The following is a 19,876-nucleotide window of genomic DNA, read 5'->3' on the forward strand; positions in this document are numbered from 1 at the left end:
ATGGATCTTTTTCTATAGTTAATATTACGAATGAAGACTGGAACCATAACGCTAGAAAATTAGGCTCACAGACTAAACCTAAAGGCTAGACAATAGAGTGTACCGTGAACCGAGCCCAGGAGATATTTTTGATATGACAGCTAGTTTTAATAAACAAATACACTAAATATTTTTTAAATTTGCACTGATAAGCGCCGATTGCCGACTGTAATTGTATATCTATTGGCAGCCCTGGTAAGTGGTAACGATGTTATTTATCATCGATACATTTTGGGCGCACGCGTACCGATACTATCGATTCAATACAAGCAGCTGTTGTTTTATAATACATAGAATGCAATATTTGGCCATTTAGTAAATAAAAAACAACATAGAAAATGCTATTAACGCTGCGTGTGCACGGCTCGCGTCTGTGTTTGGGCATTACGGGCCAACAGCGGCGTCGCTTGTTGGCCAGCAGTGCCGCTGAAGAGGCCAAGAAACTAACGACGCCCCAGCAGCCGTTGCAATTGGAAATCAATGGAGGCACGTACGCCACGGACAGCTGGACGAATGTGACCCCAAAGATTTTGTCGCACCTGGGACTCAATAAGCACATGCAGCGGGATCATCCGTTGTCGATAATGCGCCAGCGCATTGTCAACTATTTTTATGGCGCTTATCGCAATCAGCGCGGAAATCCACTATTTTCCGTCTATGACCAACTAAATCCGGTGGTGACGGTTCAGCAGAACTTTGATAATCTACTTATACCCAGCGATCATGTGAGTCGCCAGAAATCGGACTGTTATTATATCAATCGGGAGCATTTGCTACGCGCCCATACGACGGCTCACCAGGTGCAGTTGATATCGGGTGGATTGGACAACTTTCTGGTTGTTGGTGAGGTCTATAGGCGCGATGAGATCGACAGCACACATTATCCAGTGTTCCATCAGGCGGACGCAGTGCGTCTGGTCACCAAAGATAAGCTCTTTGAGCGCAATCCTGGCCTGGAACTGTTCGAGGAGACGTGGAGTGGTTCGCTCGCAGATCCAACGCGCATTTTGTCCTCATCCAAGTGTATGGACCAGACTAAGCAGCCCTGCCACACCCTGGAGGCCGTTAAACTGATGGAGCACGAGATGAAGCACGTGCTGGTTGGTCTGACCAAGGAGCTATTTGGTCCGCGTATCAAGTATCGCTGGGTAGACACCTATTTTCCCTTTACCCAGCCATCTTGGGAGCTGGAAATATACTTCAAGGACAACTGGCTGGAGGTGCTCGGCTGCGGCATTATGCGCCACGAGATACTGCAGCAGGCGGGCGTGCATCAGTCAATTGGTTATGCCTTTGGCGTGGGTCTGGAGCGCCTGGCTATGATACTATTCGATATACCAGACATTCGACTTTTTTGGTCCAATGACAGTGGATTCTTATCACAGTTCAGTGAGCAGGATCTGCAAAACCAGCCCAAGTACAAAGCCATCTCACATTATCCGCAATGTACAAACGATTTATCCTTCTGGCTGCCGCCTGATGTGGAGGTGGATGCTGGCTTCTCACCCAACGACTTCTATGACCTGGTGCGCTCGGTAGCTGGGGATGTCGTGGAACAGGTGCGTGCTATTCCAGCAAAAGCAGAAATGTACATAATAGCTATTTATTTTTGGAATTTTTAGATACGCTTGGTGGACAAATTTAAGCATCCAAAGACGGGCAAATCGAGCGTATGCTTTCGTATTGTCTATCGTCATATGGAGCGAACCATGACACAGACTGAGGTCAATGAGATGCACAAGCAGATAGCCGATGCCAGTGTGGAGAGTTTTAATGTGCAAATACGCTAGTCTTAATTAAAAAATTGTTTTAACCAGAAAATAGTAAAATAAATTTAAATTTTTTGAAAAACTTCCTGCGTTTGCTCAAAGTAATCGATGCTTTTGCTGTACAATCGATACTCGAACGCTTTGCAACACTTTTTTTAAGCCTTTATGTGCAAGCCGTAGAGTGCGGCGTTGTTGAAGTATACGTCTTTATTAATTTTATGAAATTCAGGTGAAAATGTCCACATTAGAAGCAGACACCGTGCTGTACAGCATATTGGCATTGGTCATCATTGAGAATGCACTGGAAATCTATATAGCCTTACGCCAGGTGAGTCAATATGGGCGTAATGCCGGCACGTGCCAGTGTTTTAAGGCGGCAATTAATTTTTGCTCGTATTTTATGATGCATACATATGTGCACGTACATACGGGTAGGAATACATATATATTTAGCGGCACATTAAATGTCAAGCAAGTTCGTTGATTGCCATAGCAATTGTTGTTATTAACGAACGCACTCCCTCTCCCTGTCCCCGTTCCGCAGGTGAAAGTCTATCGCAGTGCGTTGACTGTGCCCAATGAGCTCACGACGCACATGAGCGAGGAGACGTTCCATAAGGCGCGCAAATATGGCTTGGATCAGGAGAACTTTGGGATATTCAAGACGCTGCTTATGGATGTGCTGCTGCTCTGCTTGGAACTCTATTTGGGACTGATTGCGTTGATCTGGCAGCTGTCGTTGAATGTGGTCGAACGTCTGCACTGGGACGCCAGCAATGAGATAATCGTCAGTCTTGTTTTTGTCCTAATCTCGAATGTGTTGTCCACATTCAAATCGCTGCCGTTCAAGCTGTACAAAATCTTTGTACTGGAGGAGAAGCATGGTTTCAATAAGCAAACGGCAGGTTTCTTTGCCTGGGATCAACTGAAGGGCTTCCTGGTCACACAAGTTGTTATGCTGCCCATTACGGCGGCCATCATATTCATTGTGCAACGCGGAGGCGATAATTTCTTCATCTGGCTGTGGATCTTCACTGGCGTCATATCGCTGGTGCTGCTCACCATTTATCCGATCTTCATTGCTCCGCTGTTTGACAAGTACACGCCGTTGGAGCAGGGACCGTTGCGCAAGTCAATTGAGGATTTGGCCGCATCACTCAAGTTTCCGCTAACGAAGCTATATGTGGTTGAGGGATCCAAGCGTTCCTCGCATAGCAATGCATATTTCTACGGCCTGTGGAACTCGAAGCGTATTGTACTCTTCGATACGTTGTTGCTGAACAAAGGCAAGGCCGACGATTCGGAGCTGACGGCTGATGAGAAGGGCAAGGGCTGCACGGATGAGGAGGTGCTGGCAGTGTTGGGCCATGAGCTGGGCCACTGGAAGCTGGGACATGTGACCAAGAATATTGTCATTATGGAGGTGCATCTTTTGCTCATGTTTCTTGTCTTTGGCTATCTATTTAAGTATGCACCCTTCTACGAGGCACTCGGCTTCCAGCCCGGCACACGACCCATACTTGTCGGTCTATTGATTGTCTTCACCTATGTGATGGCACCCTATAATGCGATCATAAACTTTGCGATGACCATATTGTCGCGTCGCTACGAATATCAGGCGGATGAGTTTGCCCAAAAGCTGGGCTTTGAGCATCAACTGGGCCGTGCACTGATCAAGCTCAATTTGGATAATTTAGGTTTTCCTGTCTATGATTGGTTGTACTCCACCTGGAATCATTCGCATCCCACGCTGCTGCAGCGCCTGGCACGCCTCAAAGAGCTGGGCCAGTCACAGAAGAAATTGCAGTAAATGCCAGGGCAAGTTCCCATTTCAAGTCTGTAGACCAAAGCATTTAGCTTCTCACTCTCTCTCTCTCTCGCTCCGTATTGTATCGTATTGTAGTAGCCCCTTGTTTAGTTGTATATTGTGTAGATTTCAATAAAGCAAGCGATAGCCAGGACTTTGAAAACGAAAACCAGAATGTATATGAAAAATTCTAAAATATTTATATCGAATGTATTTGGCTAAGATGTCAAATTTAAGTTGGGGGCACAAACAATGACTGGCTCCTTCTGGAACGATCCTGCCATTATACTCTATATCCTTATAGTCATACTGGTTGCGGATAGTCTCTGGTCGCTGTATCTGCTGCTGCGCGAGGTAATAATGCCATATCCCATATGCCATCCAGTCCAAATTGCGCCCCTAAAATCTCTCTTGCAGATCCTTATTGTCTATGATGTGCCCAAAGTGCCGGAGGTGCTGGGACCATATTTATCACAGGAATTGTTTAATAGAATGCGCACATACAAGCTGCACAAGAGCTGGTTCATCATAGTCAATACGCTCTTTGTGGTCATCATTTGCGGCTGCCTTGAATTATATTTTGGCTTCTATGCGTTCGTTTGGTGGGTGGTCGGCAAATGCGTTATCTGGGATTGGATGAAGCACGAGGTGTGCCTGTCTATCATCTATGTGATCTTACTTAGCATTTACATCTCAATCAAATCTCTGCCGGGTCAAATCTATGAGAGATGGTGCATAACCAGCCTGGTCAAGCGACCCAAGCAGAGGTGGTTGCGTCGTATTCTTTGCGAGATTCTGGACACCATCGCATCGCTGCTGTTGATGGCATTGGTGGTCACTGTGGTGGTCCTGATGGTGCAGTATTTGGGTCAGTTTGCCTTCCTGGGTCTGTATGTGGCTGCCGTAATGCTGACCGTGTTGGTCATTTTGCTGGTGCCGTGCATCATTGATCCGTTTATTGGCAAACGTGTGCGGCTCGATAACCTAGCACTGCAAGCGGATCTGGAGAATCTAACTGATCGCGTCGGTTTTCCCATTCGTCAGGTCTACATCATACGCGTTCGGGATCCCAGTGCCGGCAGCAATGCCTTCTTCTACGGCTCCTGCTGCATGAAACGCATTGTGATCTTTGATACGCTGCTGCTGAATCGTGGCCGGAACAGTCCCGGCCAGCTGCCGGTGGAGGACCAGGGCAAGGGTCTGACCAATGCGCAGGTGGTCGCTGTGGTTGCCCACGAGCTGGGCCATTGGAAGAACGGGCATTTCTACAAGGCCATTGTGATGTTCCAAGTGCATTTAGTGCTGACCCTTTTGCTCTTCATCATCTGCTTTCCCCATGGACCCATCTATCAGGCGGTTGGCTTTGAGGCGGGCCTACAGCCAATCATTGCCGGATTTATCATCATTTTTGGGTTTGTGCTGACTCCATATTTTACCCTATCGAATGTGATAATGCTAACGATGACGCGCCAATTTGAATATCAGGCGGATAAGTTTGCCTTCAAGCTGGGCCATGCCGCATATCTGAGGCAGGCGCTGCTCAAGCTCTATGCGGATAACCTATCATTTCCGATCTCGGATGGCTGCTATTCCAGTTGGCATCACACGCACCCAACAATGCTGCATCGTTTGGGGCGATTGGAGCAGCTCGAGGCGACCAGATCCTGAACAAAGTAGCTTCGCATACATCTGTTATCCATTAGCTGCCATTTTTCCGAGTATAAATATATATATACATATCTACACATAAATTGACATACTCGTATATGTGTGCTATCTTCATTGTTGATTGTTTTCTTTGTCATTATTGTTGTTTGGTTTGGAAACATGATCTTATCCTGAGCAATGGTATTCTACGACACTTGGCCGAAGCTAGAACCGCGCCATCTGCTTTATATACTGATGCTGGTGTTATTCATTGATCACATATGGGAAATAATCTTGGCCAAGCGACAGGTGAGTTGTCACTGATGTGGGTTACGGCAGACTCTCACCAAAAAACCCCAAACGTATTTTCGTCCAGTAGCAACTGACCTGCCTGGGCGCCATTACGGTGCCGGAGGAGCTGCGTGGCATAATACCGCCGGAAATCTTTCATCGCGCCCGCATCTATGAGCTGCACAAAATGGAGCTATTCATCTGGAAGCATGTCATGGATGTGATCATTAGTTTATTGGAATTGTATTTTGGCTTCTACCCGTTTGTCTGGGGCCTGGCCACCAGCACCCTGGCCAGCCTGACTGACAAAGAGATTTGGATTAGCCTGATCTTTGTCTTCTACTTAACCATCTATATAACGCTGCGCTGCCTTCCCGTCCTGCTCTACGACAAGTGTATATTGGAGCTGCGCTATGGGACGCAGCAGCGCTTCCCCTGTTATATATACTTTTGCATGGGCCTATTGTCCATTGTCCTCTCGCAGATCGTCCTAGCACCGTTGACCCTGCTGATTGTGTTTAGTGTCCAGGCGATTGGCTATTATTTTTTTCTATATTTCTGGTTGATGTGGGCACTATTCACAATATTTTTGGTCTTCTTTTTGCCCTACCTATGCATTCCCTGCATTGGCCATCAGCGTCGCCTGCCGCCGGGCAGCCTCCTCTATGCGGATATCAAACAAGTCTGTGATGTGACCGGATTTCCCATGTCCCGTGTCTTTATCATCAGAACCAAATCGATGCAGTATAGCAATGCCTATTTCTATGGCAGCTGCTGCCTGAAGCGCATTGTCATCTTCGATACGCTGCTCTATAATAAGGGCCTGCCCATCCAAGAGCTGCAGCCATACGAGGTGGGACGCGGCCTGACCAATCCGCAGGTGGTGGCTGTTGTTGCCCACGAGCTGGGCCATTGGAGGAAAGGACATTTCTATAAGGCCACATTCATAATGAAGGTGCATTTTCTGCTGACCATGGTGCTGTTCGGCCTGCTCTTCCACTGCCCCCAGCTGTATCAGGCAGTCGGATTTGTGCCGGGCCTCTGTCCAATTATTGTCGGCTTCATTATTGTGCTGCGCTTTGCCATGACACCATACCTGACGCTGGCCAATTTTCTGATGTTGTGGAATCTGCGACGCTTCGAGTATGCAGCTGATCGATTTGCCCACCGATTGGGCTACTCCATGCAGTTGCGCTTGGCGCTGATCAAGATCTATGCGGATCATATGAGCTTTCCGGTCTACGACAGCTGCTATGCACGCTGGCATCACACGCATCCGACCATATTGCAGCGCCTGGCCTATCAGCAGCGCCTGGACGCGGAGGCCTACTACAATACCTAGCGAAGCCATCGGAGCTCTACCTCTCTCTATAAATTTTAAGTTTTTTTTTTTTTTTTTGTAGTAGCCAGTGCAATTAGTTTCTTGTTTGTTTTCGTTTTTTTCTCTTTTTGTAATTATTTGTAAAAATTCGTCCGGATTTCAGTTACAGGAGCAAATTACTTATTAAGCGGCCATGTCGCTTGGACGCATCACCAAATTGAATGTTAACATTGACAAGTGGTGAGTGGAGCGATCCTTTAATCTTGTTTCCCCTAGAAATCTCAACAATCCTCCCTCCCGTTCACAGCCAGACGCATATCACGTATGCCAACTATTCCACGCGTTTCGTCATGAACAATCCGTCCGGATTTGTTTTCCGCAGCCAGGGCAACGCAGATTGTCGCTGCTGCCAGGACTGTGCCAGCCAGGCTGTCGGTTTTCTCGAACGTCATTTTGGAATGGGCGGCAGTATCACAAAGACGCCTTCCATGTGCAATTTGCTTTTAACTGTGGGACTTAAGGATTACGCATTTATCGAAGAGAAGCACATCGAGGAGCCGTCGGATCCTGCGAATACGAATGCACAGGAGCAGAGCCAGCTGCACACCTGGCATTTTGAGGAGTTGCCTGTGGTATTGCCGCAGCGTGCCACCAAATTGGAACGGCCCAAGGGGAAGCTGCAAGTGTTATCACTCGCTTGGCATCTGGAGAGCTGCAAGTGGCAGAATTTCACTGCCGACGATTATACGCTGCCCAAATGGTACGTTAATATACCATTCCGGCAAATTGGGTTCTCATTAGTTTTTCAATTGGCCCCCATATTCAACCAGAGAATTTTAATTTCCACAATCGTCAAAAATAACACTTTTAATAGATTCTCTTAAAAAAACAAACAGACTTGCAGTCAATCAACAGAAAAAAGAGATGTAAGCAAGTTTTTACTAAATGTTCCATCCTTTATGGTAAAGCCTTGAAATAATATGGCAATCAATTGCATATTGATCTTTTCCCATTTTCCACCTAAACCAGTGGATTTTCGAAAAAGTGTGAAATAATTCTTTAGAGTATTTTTACAAAGATCGTAGAGAAATAGTTAAAAGCCAAGCGGCGGTAAACAATGATTTTTTCTACAATCTATTTCCACCAATTTTCCACCCTTGCGTGCGAAATTTTCGAAACCGCTTCCATTTTTTCATGTATATAAAAGACAAGTAATGTGAGAAAGATTTAAATGTCAGTCAGTTAATTAATTTAGAATACAGTGAAGGTTCTCCTAACGGACAGTCCCATTAGGCGGACAACCTTTTTGGGCGGACATTTTCAGTGAAATTGTTATGAATCAAGCAATACACATACCCCTCTATTAGACGGACACTCTTTTAAAGCGGACAGAAAGAAGCTGTCCGCTTCAGAGAGTTTTAACTGCATATATAGTTAGTTATTTAACCATTAACACAATGTTTTACTGCATGCAGCCAGTGTCTGAAGATCAAGGAGACCATGGACTATATAAACGAGGTGGTCGGCGAGATGCCCACGCAGGAGCAACAGGAGGAGGCAGCCAAGAGTGATATTCAAATCGTGCCCGATATGAATGCCAACATCATTGGGATCAATGCGCTGCTCCAACAGCTAAGCGAACTCCTGGCGGAGCAGACCAATGAGCAGGGCAATGGGCCGCAGTAGCTTGAACAAAAAGCAAACAATATCTTCCACGTGTCTTGAGATTGTGATCTATCGATAGTTTATTAAAACACACATTTTCATTTCATAGAATTTTTGCTTGACATATATGTATGTATGTAGGTTGTATATATATATATATATATATATAGTCATATATATATATTTAGAGTTGTAGTTTATAGTTAAAGTTTATAATGTATTTTGGTATCGTGTTTTGAGAAAGTCCTTTCCGAAGCTGTTGTATGATATATTCCATCTTAAACATTAGCATAGGTAAGATATATAATATATATATAGTAAGTATATACGATATTTTTTGTTCTTTACTTGGCATTTTGTTGCATCGCACAGTTCTCTATAACACATATATATATATAAACATATACTGTTTTGGATTTATTCATAGATTACATACGAATTTTTCTGCGTTTTTTTTTTGTTAAAGCTTAGTTAAACTTTTCTTTCAAATAGAGGACAAATATTTATTTTGGCTATTTTTTTTAAAGTTGGGCAAATAAAAGTTTTGCTAATCGAAAAATAGTTATATACCAATAGTTGGTTTCGCGTATTTTGAATAGAGTTAGCACCTTGAGGAGTTTTAAACAATTTAAAGCAGATAAGATTTAGGCATAGTGCATAGAGCGATTAGTTTCATTTTGGAATCAAAACCATTTATGGCAAAAGCTGTGTAGTTGTGTGATCTCATTTGTTCCGGCCAAGCGACCCCCCCTTGAAAGCCGCCTCTGCCAAACACGTGCAGCACTTGGACAAGCACGAGCACAAGTACGACATGTGTTCTGTGGGGCTGTGAAGAAGGTGCTTGGCCGTTCTAAGTGGATTTTAGTTTTTCTCTTCCATATCAATTTTTTTTCTTGTTCCTTTTTTTTTTTTACCTGCCTCTGGACCGGGCGCCGTGCTCGAGTGCCAATTGGCAGCTGTTCATCGAGTGCTTTGATTGATGCTGGCCTGACGCCTGCCTTTGGTAAAACTTATGCACTACAAAAAATGTTACCAGGTACGATATAATACGATTAATACGATATATATCGCTAACTGGTAATTGTGGTTGCCATTTCAAATATTTATTTCCTTCCAAAAATTAGGTAAATTGTCCAAAAACAAACTAGGCAGAAAAATCACACGCATCAAAATATATATTCATTATACAGTACATTCATATATATATATATATATATAATATAATAATTATTATAAGTACACACAATTATTAACAACAATTATCTAAAAAAATTCACACTACATAATTATATATAATATAATAATTTAAATTTCACTTTTTGTTATTTCAAATTTTGTTGCTTGTTTCTTTTGCAATAAATTGTTGAGTGTCTGCTCTTACGCTTAGCTACGTTTTAATTAAGTCAAAATTAAATTAGTTTTTATTTTATTTTTTTTTATATTTTTTTTTAAATATAAATAAATATGCAATATATATAGGAAATAGAAAATATAAACGTTACGAGTATTCTGGCTGACCAAAAATATTATTTTTTAAAATCGATGTACTGAACAATTGGTTTTTTTGTGTTATTTTTATTTTTATGGCTGGTTTCGAGTTGCTTTGTCAAAAAGTAATTTTTACTGGTATTCATATTGGTAGGTATTTTTTTTTTTGCATTTTCTCAATTTTTTTTACTTTACGAATACACATATATAATAATTATGTTGTTTGCGTTTGTTTTTTCTTCTGTAGTTCTTGGAAATAGACTTTCGAAAGCTTAACATGCATAAACATTTAATTAATTTGAAACATTTAGTTTGAATTAGCTTTGTTGCTTGTTATTTTAAGTTTAATTTATTTTTGTTGTTGGAAATTTTGTGGAGAATTTTAGCGCTTTTTCCCAAATTTTTGGTTGTATTATTCTTAACGGTTTTTCTTTGCATTTTTGAGGTTATTTCCTCGAGCTGCGCCTCGTTGCGGGCAGTTTTTTTAAAGTAATCAATTTTTTATATAATTTTTTGGCTTGCGGCCAAAAACACGCCCCATTTGCATTAGTTTACCCAAATTGGTAACAAAAATAGATGTGTGTGTTTGTTTTTTTTTAAACATTTACTGCTCATCCTCGGGCGATATTTTGGCCAGAGTCAGCAGGATCATGGTCAGCTCCTTGCGCGAGATTTTGCCATGCTTATCGTGGCCGACGCCGCGCATGATGGTCTCCTCGAAGGCAGCCAAATCCTGGGCATCGTAGTCGTCCTGTGGATGAACCTATAGAATGCGTTCTGCGCTATCAGCAACCGGCACTTACCTTCTTGACCAGCTCGAGCAGATCCTTGAGAAAGCCCTTCAACTCCTCATTCTCAATGGTGCCGCTGTTGTCCTGTGTCATTTTAATACATTCTTAATATTTATAAATCTTATATGCGCTAAATTCTGCAAACTTACACGATCGTATAGCGAGAATACCTTCTCAATGTCGTCCTTGGTCAGCTTGGTAGCGCCCTGGTTTAGGCAATAAAAGAAAGAGCATATGAAAGTCTCGTTGAAATGTCTGGCAAATCATATTTCCGTATCATATGTACACTCTTCACACTCGGCTGGGTTATTTATTTTTCATGTCAACTGGCATATGCTTTGGTATTGGGCTTCTAGTCTACGTGTGTTTGTGTCGCATGTGTGTGTGTGTTGTGTTTTAGCTGTGTGTGTGTATGTGTGCTTGCTTATATCATATTATTTACGGTTCATGCAAAAACATTTATTTTTCCGCTTCCAACTTTTTTTTTTATTATGCAATCCATGCGGCCAGTGTTTGTCTATGGAAATTCAAACCACACTCGCACACCCACAAGCACACACACACCCACACACTCTCACACATATGGGCTGCTCGCTTGCATGCAAATCAATTTTCATTTACATTTCCCATTCATGTTTGCATTGACTCAATCCCTGGATTCATATTACATCCAATTTGTGCATAATTATTTGCAGGCTCCGGAAAAAAACGTAGCGCATTCCCAAGGGGCAGCTAAATAGGACAAGCTCCAAAGACACAGCTGCTTTGCTCTGAAATGTATGCTTCACTTTTTTGTTATTGGTGTTAAGCCTTGAGATGGGCATTTGTACGATATTTTTGCTATCTAAGGGCCACGACACGAAAATGAGGCACACGCGACACGATTGATCGAAGTTGATCAATAAAAAGGGTTGCGAGTTTTCTAAAATTTTATAACTATTTTATAAAATGTTGAAAAAAATGTTTCTGCTTCCAATCATTTTAAGGGCTTCTTACTAATAGGACGGGTTATTCTCATGGCTCAACTTTTGGCTGCTGCCCAAAGGCAGCAGCTTGATCTACCTTATACTCAGTTTTGGGCCAAAAGCTGACATTTTTGACACATGAGGCACCTTAACTTATAAGAGAATCTACATGGGATAACTAACTCTCAATAACTCCCCAATAGCTCCCAAGTAATAAAAATACTTAATATTTATAGCCTTCAGCCCCCTTTTAAACAAACCTAAAATATAATTTACACGTCTGAAAAATTAAATAATAACATCTTCTTGTCTACCTCAATTTACTACTTAAATTTACCACATCAATTCGAGATGAGATCTCTTCATTTAACTTCATTTTCAATCAATTCGATCAATTTATCGCTTTATATTTATCGCATTTAGTCATTATCCCTTTCTCAACACTGACACAAGCGATTTGCTTTGCTCTTTTCATGCTAGAAAAATACTCGACGCACACATCTCTAATGCGTAAGCCGACCTGTTATATTGCCAGAGATTGCAGGCTTATGCGTATTATAACGAATGACTTAATTAAGCTGACTTGTATTGTACTTGTACTCGACTTTCCTCTCGGCTGCGCCCTAGCCTTAATATTTTGGCAATTTGGTTTGTGCGCTTGACATTCGGTAATTAATATGCATTAAGGTAAATTGCGAGTTTTCTGTGGCTGTTTATACCCTGCACACAAATGGGTAAGGCAGAGTGTAATAGTTTTTAGCAGGTGTATGCTACAAGCCAGGAAACTGATTCGTACTTATAGAGTATATGCATATATATCCTAAGAAAGCTAGAGATTTGAAGTTAGAAATATTTATATCATACGTTTGCTATTGAGTATTATTTTTTAAAAACCTCTCCATTTCCATCGATATATATAGATTTTAAACAAGCTTTTATTGGGATATCTTGTTATCAGAGCTTTTTTTGGTTCTAGCAACAGAAATCGGGAATTTTGTCTTGTGGCGTACAAAAAAAAATTGTAATGTATGGATAAAGGGTATCTGCAAGTCTTTCAATCTTGACTGTAGTACTCTGGATGCTTTTCTCTCGCCTTGTGGCTAAATAACTGTAGCACACATTTCAGCGCGCACATTTACAACTTTCTATATATGTGTGCGTATGATTGTGTTAATGTATAGAGCGAGATGTACGTGTTGTATGCTACAAGCGCCAGTTAGATTTATTGATTCCACTTCCTGTCTAACACACACACACACACACACACACAAGGAGGCACACACATGCCTGCACCTTGTTTCGGCTGCTTGCGGTTATGCAAGCAGCACATGCAGGCGCAGCAGGGCGTCAGAGGGAAATACAAGAGGCAGGCAGCGAATAGCTAACCATTCAAGTTCAAAGCCGCTGCAGGTGTAACATGGGCCAAAACCAAAATGGTAACGGCTCAAATTTAGCTAACCAACAATTTGTAACACGTCTGTGTGTGTACGTGTGTATGTGGGCGTGCGTCCTTGAGTGAGTGTGTGTGTGTGTTTGTGTGGTGTCCCTAAGGACTGATAACATTTATTTTATTTAGACTTGTAAGCTGCTTTATAAACGATGCGTACGAGAAAAGGCATTTTTTTCCTACTTTTCTTATACCCTATGTTATAACTATAAAAGGACACAGAAAGGGTATTTAACTGCGTAATGAAATGCTATTACTTTTATTTCGAGTTAGAATAGTAAGAGTTCAACATTTTAATTCGTTCTTAAATCATTTTCTTTTTAATTTTAGATAATTTTTGCTGAAATAAATTCGAAATAAAACGTTACCTAAATTTAAATTTACTAGCCAAAAATTATAAGAGTTATTGGAGCTTTTTTTCAGAGTGCGCAGAGAATGGATTCAATTTCCTTTTGCTTACTTTAAACAAGTAAGAGTTCTGTAGTATGGAGTACCCGACTAGCGTATACCCTGAACCATCTTCTACCAACACTAAAGTCAGATCCATTATATAAAATGAAGATACTTCATTTGTATACACTATTCTAGAACCTACATTTAAAGTTTGGTGACTCTAGGTCCTAAAACATAAGAGATTTGCTCATAAAAGAGGAGTTCGATATCGATTCTTATCGATTGTTTGGAAATGAGGCAAGTTATCGATTATCGTAAACAAACGTGCTGCTCTAGCTCTTAAAGATTCTGAGATCGACGCGTTCATACATACGGAAGGTCGGACAGACAGACGGAGATGGCTAGATTGACTCGAATATTGATGCTGATCCAGAAAATATATACTTTATGGGGCCGAAGAAACTTCCATATCCCTGTTACATACATTTGCACAAAACCCTTATACCCTTTTTAACCATTTTAAATGTGTTCAGGGTATAAAACCAATTACAGGATAACTACCAGTCGAGCGCACGTAACTAGCACATATCTACTCGTTTATTTCTTTTGTTTTGGGGATTGGAAATCCATTAAGTGCCCGCTCTTGCAGCCCTTTCAGCACATTGTTCTTCGTTTTGTGTGCTTTAAAAAAGAAAGCCTGAAAGATGGGCTTAATGCTGAGCCTTAGTGTTTAATTTGGCCCCTACACGCTGGCATTCACCGAATTATATGGAATTTTATGGGGAATGATGCCTAAAAGCGTGCTTTACATTTTGTCAGCGCGCTCTCTGACAAATTGCACACTTAAGCCGCCTGCCTACGGAGCGTCACGTTCGCACATCCCTGATAAAATGAAGTAATTATTTTATACTTCAACACTTTTGAAAACCATTCGGGCTACGGCGGCGGATGTCTGCGGCTACCATTATCCATATGGGCAGCAGCAAAAGGCATCCATGTTTGGCCGCAGACATACACAAAGCACACACACACACACACACACACACACACACACACACACAGACATATACTGGCCTCTAAATTATGCAAAGGGTCGGATACCAGGGTCGTATCTGGACCTTCATTAGATTTAAGCAGCGCACGTACATGCACTTATCACCCATCTATAGGTGAGTCTATGTGTGCTTGTGTGAGTTTGTGTTTGTGTGTGTGCTTATGTGTGTGACAAGTAGCAAATATCTAATTAGTATAGCACATAGTTCTAGTTTACTTATTGGTTTGGTCAGTGCTTAAGCACCCATTGAGGTTATGTTACATATTTGTTAGGTTATGTTTACCTTCATTTAAGGGCCTTTAAGGGTCTACTTCGTAGAAGATTTAAACTCAACGATAGAATAGAATTTTAATAGACTTAATTAATTCGGAAGCTACAATTTGTATAATTTGGAAAAAATTATATTTTAAGACATTTTTTGATGGAATTTGTTATTGAGTGTATAATTCTGTATATAGAATTTGTTATCAGTTGATTCTAGTTCTCATAATTAGTAAGAAAACTTAATAAAATTGCATGGTAAGCTAGATTATTGTTATATCAAGAGCTTCACTTTGAGAATAGCATATAACCTTGTAGGACTTTAAGCTTTCATTACGCTTTCCTTTAGACTGTTTCTCTATTTAATGTTTAAGGGGTACAATAAAAATATGTCTTAATTAACGTCTTGTAAGTTCCATAAACTGGAGTTCAATTTTTTTTTATGTGTAATCTAAAATTTGTGATTTCAATTGCTTCTAGTTGGTTTAAAAAACTATCTTTAAACGAAATTAAATTTCTTTTTCTGCTAAAAAGCGTGTCAATATGTCAAAGCAAATTTATAATCATTTGCTTTATTTACTTCCAACGAAATTCGTTGACAATAAAAATATAGTAGCATATGCTGAACACATATTGTATGTAAAGATTTAAATTTGAATGAAGTACAACTTTGTACTCTTGCGCTTTGGCAAACACAGCCAATCAAGTATTTGGCTTGCGACTCTGTGTCTTTCAAATAGACCACAGACGTTATTAGAATTCAAAGCACATATACACACACCCACACACCCACATACCCACACACACACGCCCACAAACTTGCACAACTTATTTGCTAAACATGCGAATAAGTTACAAAAAAGCTATTCGAACCAAGCAAAGCAAACACACAGCAGACTAGCATGCATTTAAAAGCTAAATATAAGTAGATGTATCTATAGATATCTATATATAGTAGTATAGCCATACGGAGTATTCTATGGAAAGTGTTTAAGGGTCTGTGGTTTTCTATAGATTTTCAACTGACAAAAGGGAAATCAGTCACAGGAACTTATTCAAATCGAACAAAACATGCTAAAGTCAATAAAATTTCATTCGTTTTTCACGAACAAAAGTAATTGAAATACAAAATATTTTATTAAACTGAAAGCTCTGCTCGGTCGGTTGAGTGGGTTAAGGGGGGGGGGGGTGTTGTTATTGCAAATGTAAAATCCTTTTGTTTGTGGCTAAATAAAAGCGAGTACAAAATAGTGTGTTTGATTTGAATACCCTGGCAGAGAGTGAACGGTTTTTTGTGTATTTTAATGCTAAGCGAGATTCTCAATTATTTTGATCTATTATCAGATTTTTAGCTTCTTTTAATATAAATGTTCGAGGCTCCATTTGAAAGGACGTTTTTGTTGATATATGTAAGCGAAGCGATCGAAAATTATGTCGCATGGTAACTTAAGGATGTTTCAAATTTTTTTAAAAACAAATTAGAGAAATGTAAGATAATATTAAAACAAACCATCCGAAAGGGTTTAAGGGAAAGTTTTTATAATCGAGACATAAAACAGTTTTATGGAGATTATAAATATTTTATCTTTAAGCGACTGTTAAACACTTTATGCTTAGCTAGCTTTTCGAATCTCGAAATTTGTTGGAAAATAGCTTTTGAATTTAAAAAGGTTTTACAAATTTAAATATAGTCGACATAAGTTATATCTTATACTTGATCAATCAAAAAAGAGCTGTACAATTTCTAGCTTGCAGTACATTTTTGTTACAATAATCTACGATACGATTTTTTGATAAAGCAGATATATCTTAAAAGCAGGGCAGAGCTATAAATAATTTTTGTGAATTGATTTCTAAGCTATCTGCAAGTGTATTCAATTTTCGGCTAAGCCGAAGCTAGTTGTCCTTTTATGTTTATTATTGTTGTTAGCGTCTTTGTTGTTGTATTTGGTTTTGTTTCTTGTTTTTTTGGTATTCCATTTGGTTGGGTTACAACGTTTAGTTTCGCTTTAGTTCGGCTTGGCTGGTAAATACTTACATCAATGCCCTCCTGGAATACGAGTACGTGTGTTTTTTTTGTTAAATTGTTGTTTTTGTAGGCAGTGCATATTGATTGTTGTTGTAGTTGTTGTTGTTGTTGTAGTTGTTGTCGATTTTATATACAGCATTTATTTTGATTGTTAAATTGATTGTTTTTGATTGGTTTGCAGCAATTTTAGAGTCGAATTTTTAATCGATTTTATTTAATTAATTATTATTATTATTTTGCGAAAAGTGGAAAAATAACATTTGTGGCAGCCAAAATGTACATCACGTGCAGAATATTTGTATATTTATAAGTTGGAAAAATTGTCGTTTCAAAAGTTTTTGTTCGTTGTTGTTGTTGAGTATAAAAAAATGTACAAGTGTTGATTGTAGTTTAAGTAGAAATATATATATATGCATATAGATTATACGTAAATATATAGATACAGTTGTTGTTGTTTTTTTTTTTTTATTAGGTAGTTGCAGTTGGTTTAGGCATAAAGAGAGTTGCAATAGAAAGGGTTAGGCGGGGAATGAAAAAAAGAAAGTCAGAAAAAGTTGGTAAAAAGTTGGTTTTAATTGTAAATTAAAAAATATTTTAGCTAAATATACATATGTGCGCACAGCAGCTAAATAATTTGTTGTTAATTTGATCTAATTATTATATTTTAAATTCAATTATTTGGCTGCTTGTGCGCAAGTTGTTTGCAATTTAGTTTAGTTGGCATTAGGTCTAGATTTTGGTTAGTAAGCTAATATACCAGCTAGAATGCAGCAAACTAAAAATATTTTTTTAAATATATTAAGTATACGTCTAGTTAACCAACAGGCAAGACCAATTAGTCAAAGTTTTAGCTAAGGTTTTTAGTTGCTGTTGTCTTGCTAAATTTGCTGCTGCTTAACGGTGCAAAGAGCTTGAAAAAATGAAAACTTTCTTCTTTTTTTTTAAACAAAAAATCAAATTGTCTGTGTCAGCCGAAAAGCTTGTGGCCAGCTGCTTTTTGCTTTTGGCCACATTCTCACGTAAGCTGCCTGCACTAAAATGCACAAATGGCACCGCAGAGGCAACGTAAAAGTGGCGTAAACAAAAATATGCACCTTAGTGTGGCCCACAACGTGCGGGAAAGTTAAGTGAAAAGGTAACCCACCCAGAATGGTCGACATATGCCGTAATCCCGGCATCCTTCAGCCGCCACACAATACAATTACAGCAAATTTGAGCAGCCACATTTAATGCAAAAGTTTATCCACAGGCAAATGCGCATTTTAAAGCTGGCTGCAGCTCCAGCCGCAGCAGCTCTTGTGCATTATTTGCGACACACGCGTCGTATACGTGATGTGCATTAGCATAAGCCGTTACGGCACATTGGCACAGCGCCAAGCGGCTGCCTTTAAACACTATGCAACAGCAATTTAGTTTTAATGCCACAAAGCCATAAAATGCTTAAATAGCGCAACATTAAGCTGTGCAAATGGTGTGGCATTTGCCCCTAAACTAAATAGTTGACATCACAGAGCAGAGTTCAGTTAAATGTCAACTGGGCTCATCAAATCTGCCATGTGAGTGCCTGTACGCTTTATGCTTATGATTTTGCATTTGAATTTTGAATATTTTGGTGTGATTAGAGGAATTTGGAGCCCACACATTAGGGAATGCATATTATCTTTTCTGAACATGCTGCTGAAATAATTTCCTAAAACTTCACAGATGTCACATAAAACTCTTAGAAAATTATTGAAAAAGTACTGACTTCTGTATACATACAATTATTTAGGGAAGAACCACAAGAAGTGTGATGTGTATATAGAGTTCTGACTTGTTCGTAAAGAACAGATTCCTATAGAAAAAATCTTTAAAACAATGTCCTTGAACCTGAACTCCGATTAAGTTTGAAATATATTGACTATATTTTAAATACATATTTAAATATATGGAATTTTAATCTTGAGTTCTTCAAAAATAATAAGTCAGCGCAGCTTTTGCGATAGTATTATAATTAGTTGAAAGATCCTTTAAAATACATGTGTTCTATCTCAAAATTACTTTCTAATGCACACATCCTTAATTTAAATCTTAAAATGTTTGTTTCTCTTTCTTTCTCAATCCCATTTTTACAATTTGTAACACCTTACCCCTTGGAAATACTTTCTTTACAATAGAACACATAATAATATCTTTTAATACATTTGTAAAGCTAAACATAGGATATTATGTAGCATGTAAATACTCTATTTAGATTCATCTAGTCTGGCATTCTTAACTAGAGCTCGTTTTGGTCGGCATTGTATTTATTATTCATTAATATTAAGGTTTATTGTTGAAAGATTGTTAAAAGTAACCAGCCTAAACTTAAAGACTTAGGCTGAGAGTTACACAAGTCTAGGATTTGAGCAACTTCTTTGCCTAGTTGCCTAATTGACTGGTTCCCCTGGACAATTCCTCCGCCACCGAGGACACTTGAACCTGAGCACTCATTATTTGAGTTATATAACTATGTCGAAAGTAGCCTTCAAAATAGAGCAAACCCACTCTGGGGCTTTGAACCAGCGACTTTTACAGTTTCCCTAATGACAGCGGCCACTTAGACAGCTCAACCGAGCTGCCATTTGGCTGGGTAATTTTGTGCTTACAATCTTTTTTTCCTTTTTTGTTATGCAGTGTAATTGAACCTGGCAATTACCTGGTAGCTGTTGCTGCTTGATTTCTGCAGTCTGCATGCCATAACTCATAAGTCTTTTGGCAGCCACTTGGTGGCTGTAAAAATGTTGATGCAAGCTTTTATTTATTTATGTTTACGTTTATTGCGAAATGGAATGAACCCACGCAGCATCCCCATCCGGCTTAATGCATATTATGTGATGGCCAAATGGGCTGGAAATACCAATTTGATGGCTGCTTAAACCTGTGGCATT

General features: G+C 39.8%; 6 protein-coding genes across 8 annotated transcripts in view; 5 read left to right on the top strand and 1 right to left on the bottom strand.

Moving 5' to 3' along the window:
• Positions 1–303: 303 nt before the first annotated feature.
• PheRS-m (Phenylalanyl-tRNA synthetase, mitochondrial) lies at positions 304–1,890 on the top strand. Its single transcript, XM_064682212.1, has 2 exons — positions 304–1,598; positions 1,662–1,890. The coding sequence occupies exons 1-2, from the start codon at positions 378–380 to the stop codon at positions 1,827–1,829; spliced, it is 1,389 nt and encodes a 462-aa protein (XP_064538282.1). The 5' UTR covers positions 304–377; the 3' UTR covers positions 1,830–1,890.
• Positions 1,891–1,962: 72 nt separating this feature from the next.
• ste24a (prenyl protease type I) lies at positions 1,963–3,784 on the top strand. The gene is made up of 2 exons (XM_064682215.1): positions 1,963–2,136; positions 2,353–3,784. The coding sequence occupies exons 1-2, from the start codon at positions 2,044–2,046 to the stop codon at positions 3,616–3,618; spliced, it is 1,359 nt and encodes a 452-aa protein (XP_064538285.1). The 5' UTR covers positions 1,963–2,043; the 3' UTR covers positions 3,619–3,784.
• A 42-nt stretch (positions 3,785–3,826) lies between these two features.
• Positions 3,827–5,366, top strand: ste24b (ste24b prenyl protease type I). The gene is made up of 2 exons (XM_064682217.1): positions 3,827–3,969; positions 4,033–5,366. Exons 1-2 carry the CDS (start codon positions 3,868–3,870, stop codon positions 5,281–5,283), a joined length of 1,353 nt encoding a protein of 450 aa, XP_064538287.1. The 5' UTR covers positions 3,827–3,867; the 3' UTR covers positions 5,284–5,366.
• A 59-nt stretch (positions 5,367–5,425) lies between these two features.
• On the top strand, positions 5,426–6,975 carry ste24c (ste24c prenyl protease type I). 2 transcript variants are annotated; one of them, XM_064682214.1, is made up of 2 exons: positions 5,426–5,571; positions 5,639–6,975. In XM_064682214.1, the coding sequence occupies exon 2, from the start codon at positions 5,741–5,743 to the stop codon at positions 6,893–6,895; it is 1,155 nt and encodes a 384-aa protein (XP_064538284.1). In that variant the 5' UTR covers positions 5,426–5,571; positions 5,639–5,740; the 3' UTR covers positions 6,896–6,975. The 2 variants fall into 2 exon arrangements, with proteins under 2 accessions (XP_064538284.1, XP_064538283.1); XM_064682213.1 differs by having other exon boundaries at positions 5,429–5,571; positions 5,642–6,971.
• Positions 6,955–8,650, top strand: LOC135428286 (uncharacterized). Its single transcript, XM_064682224.1, has 3 exons — positions 6,955–7,114; positions 7,182–7,634; positions 8,350–8,650. The coding sequence occupies exons 1-3, from the start codon at positions 7,068–7,070 to the stop codon at positions 8,558–8,560; spliced, it is 711 nt and encodes a 236-aa protein (XP_064538294.1). The 5' UTR covers positions 6,955–7,067; the 3' UTR covers positions 8,561–8,650.
• A 1,491-nt stretch (positions 8,651–10,141) lies between these two features.
• Cbp53E (Calbindin 53E) overlaps positions 10,142–19,876 on the bottom strand; it is a 37,881-nt gene continuing 28,146 nt past the window's right edge. Inside the window, exons 9-12 of one of the 2 annotated variants that reach the window (XM_064682222.1) lie at positions 16,977–16,988; positions 10,968–11,024; positions 10,831–10,902; positions 10,142–10,778 (exon numbers count right to left, since the gene is read on the bottom strand). In XM_064682222.1, coding sequence (XP_064538292.1) covers positions 10,632–10,778; positions 10,831–10,902; positions 10,968–11,024; positions 16,977–16,988 — 288 coding nt within the window. In that variant the 3' untranslated portion in view covers positions 10,142–10,631. The remainder of the gene's footprint in view (positions 10,779–10,830; positions 10,903–10,967; positions 11,025–16,976; positions 16,989–19,876) is intronic. The other variant, XM_064682223.1, reaches the window with a different exon arrangement.

This window comes from Drosophila montana, unplaced genomic scaffold (assembly GCF_035044405.1).
Source record: "Drosophila montana isolate Dmon_TW-CO22-7 unplaced genomic scaffold, ASM3504440v1 contig_2438_1, whole genome shotgun sequence".
NCBI classification, from domain to species: Eukaryota; Metazoa; Arthropoda; class Insecta; order Diptera; family Drosophilidae; genus Drosophila; species Drosophila montana.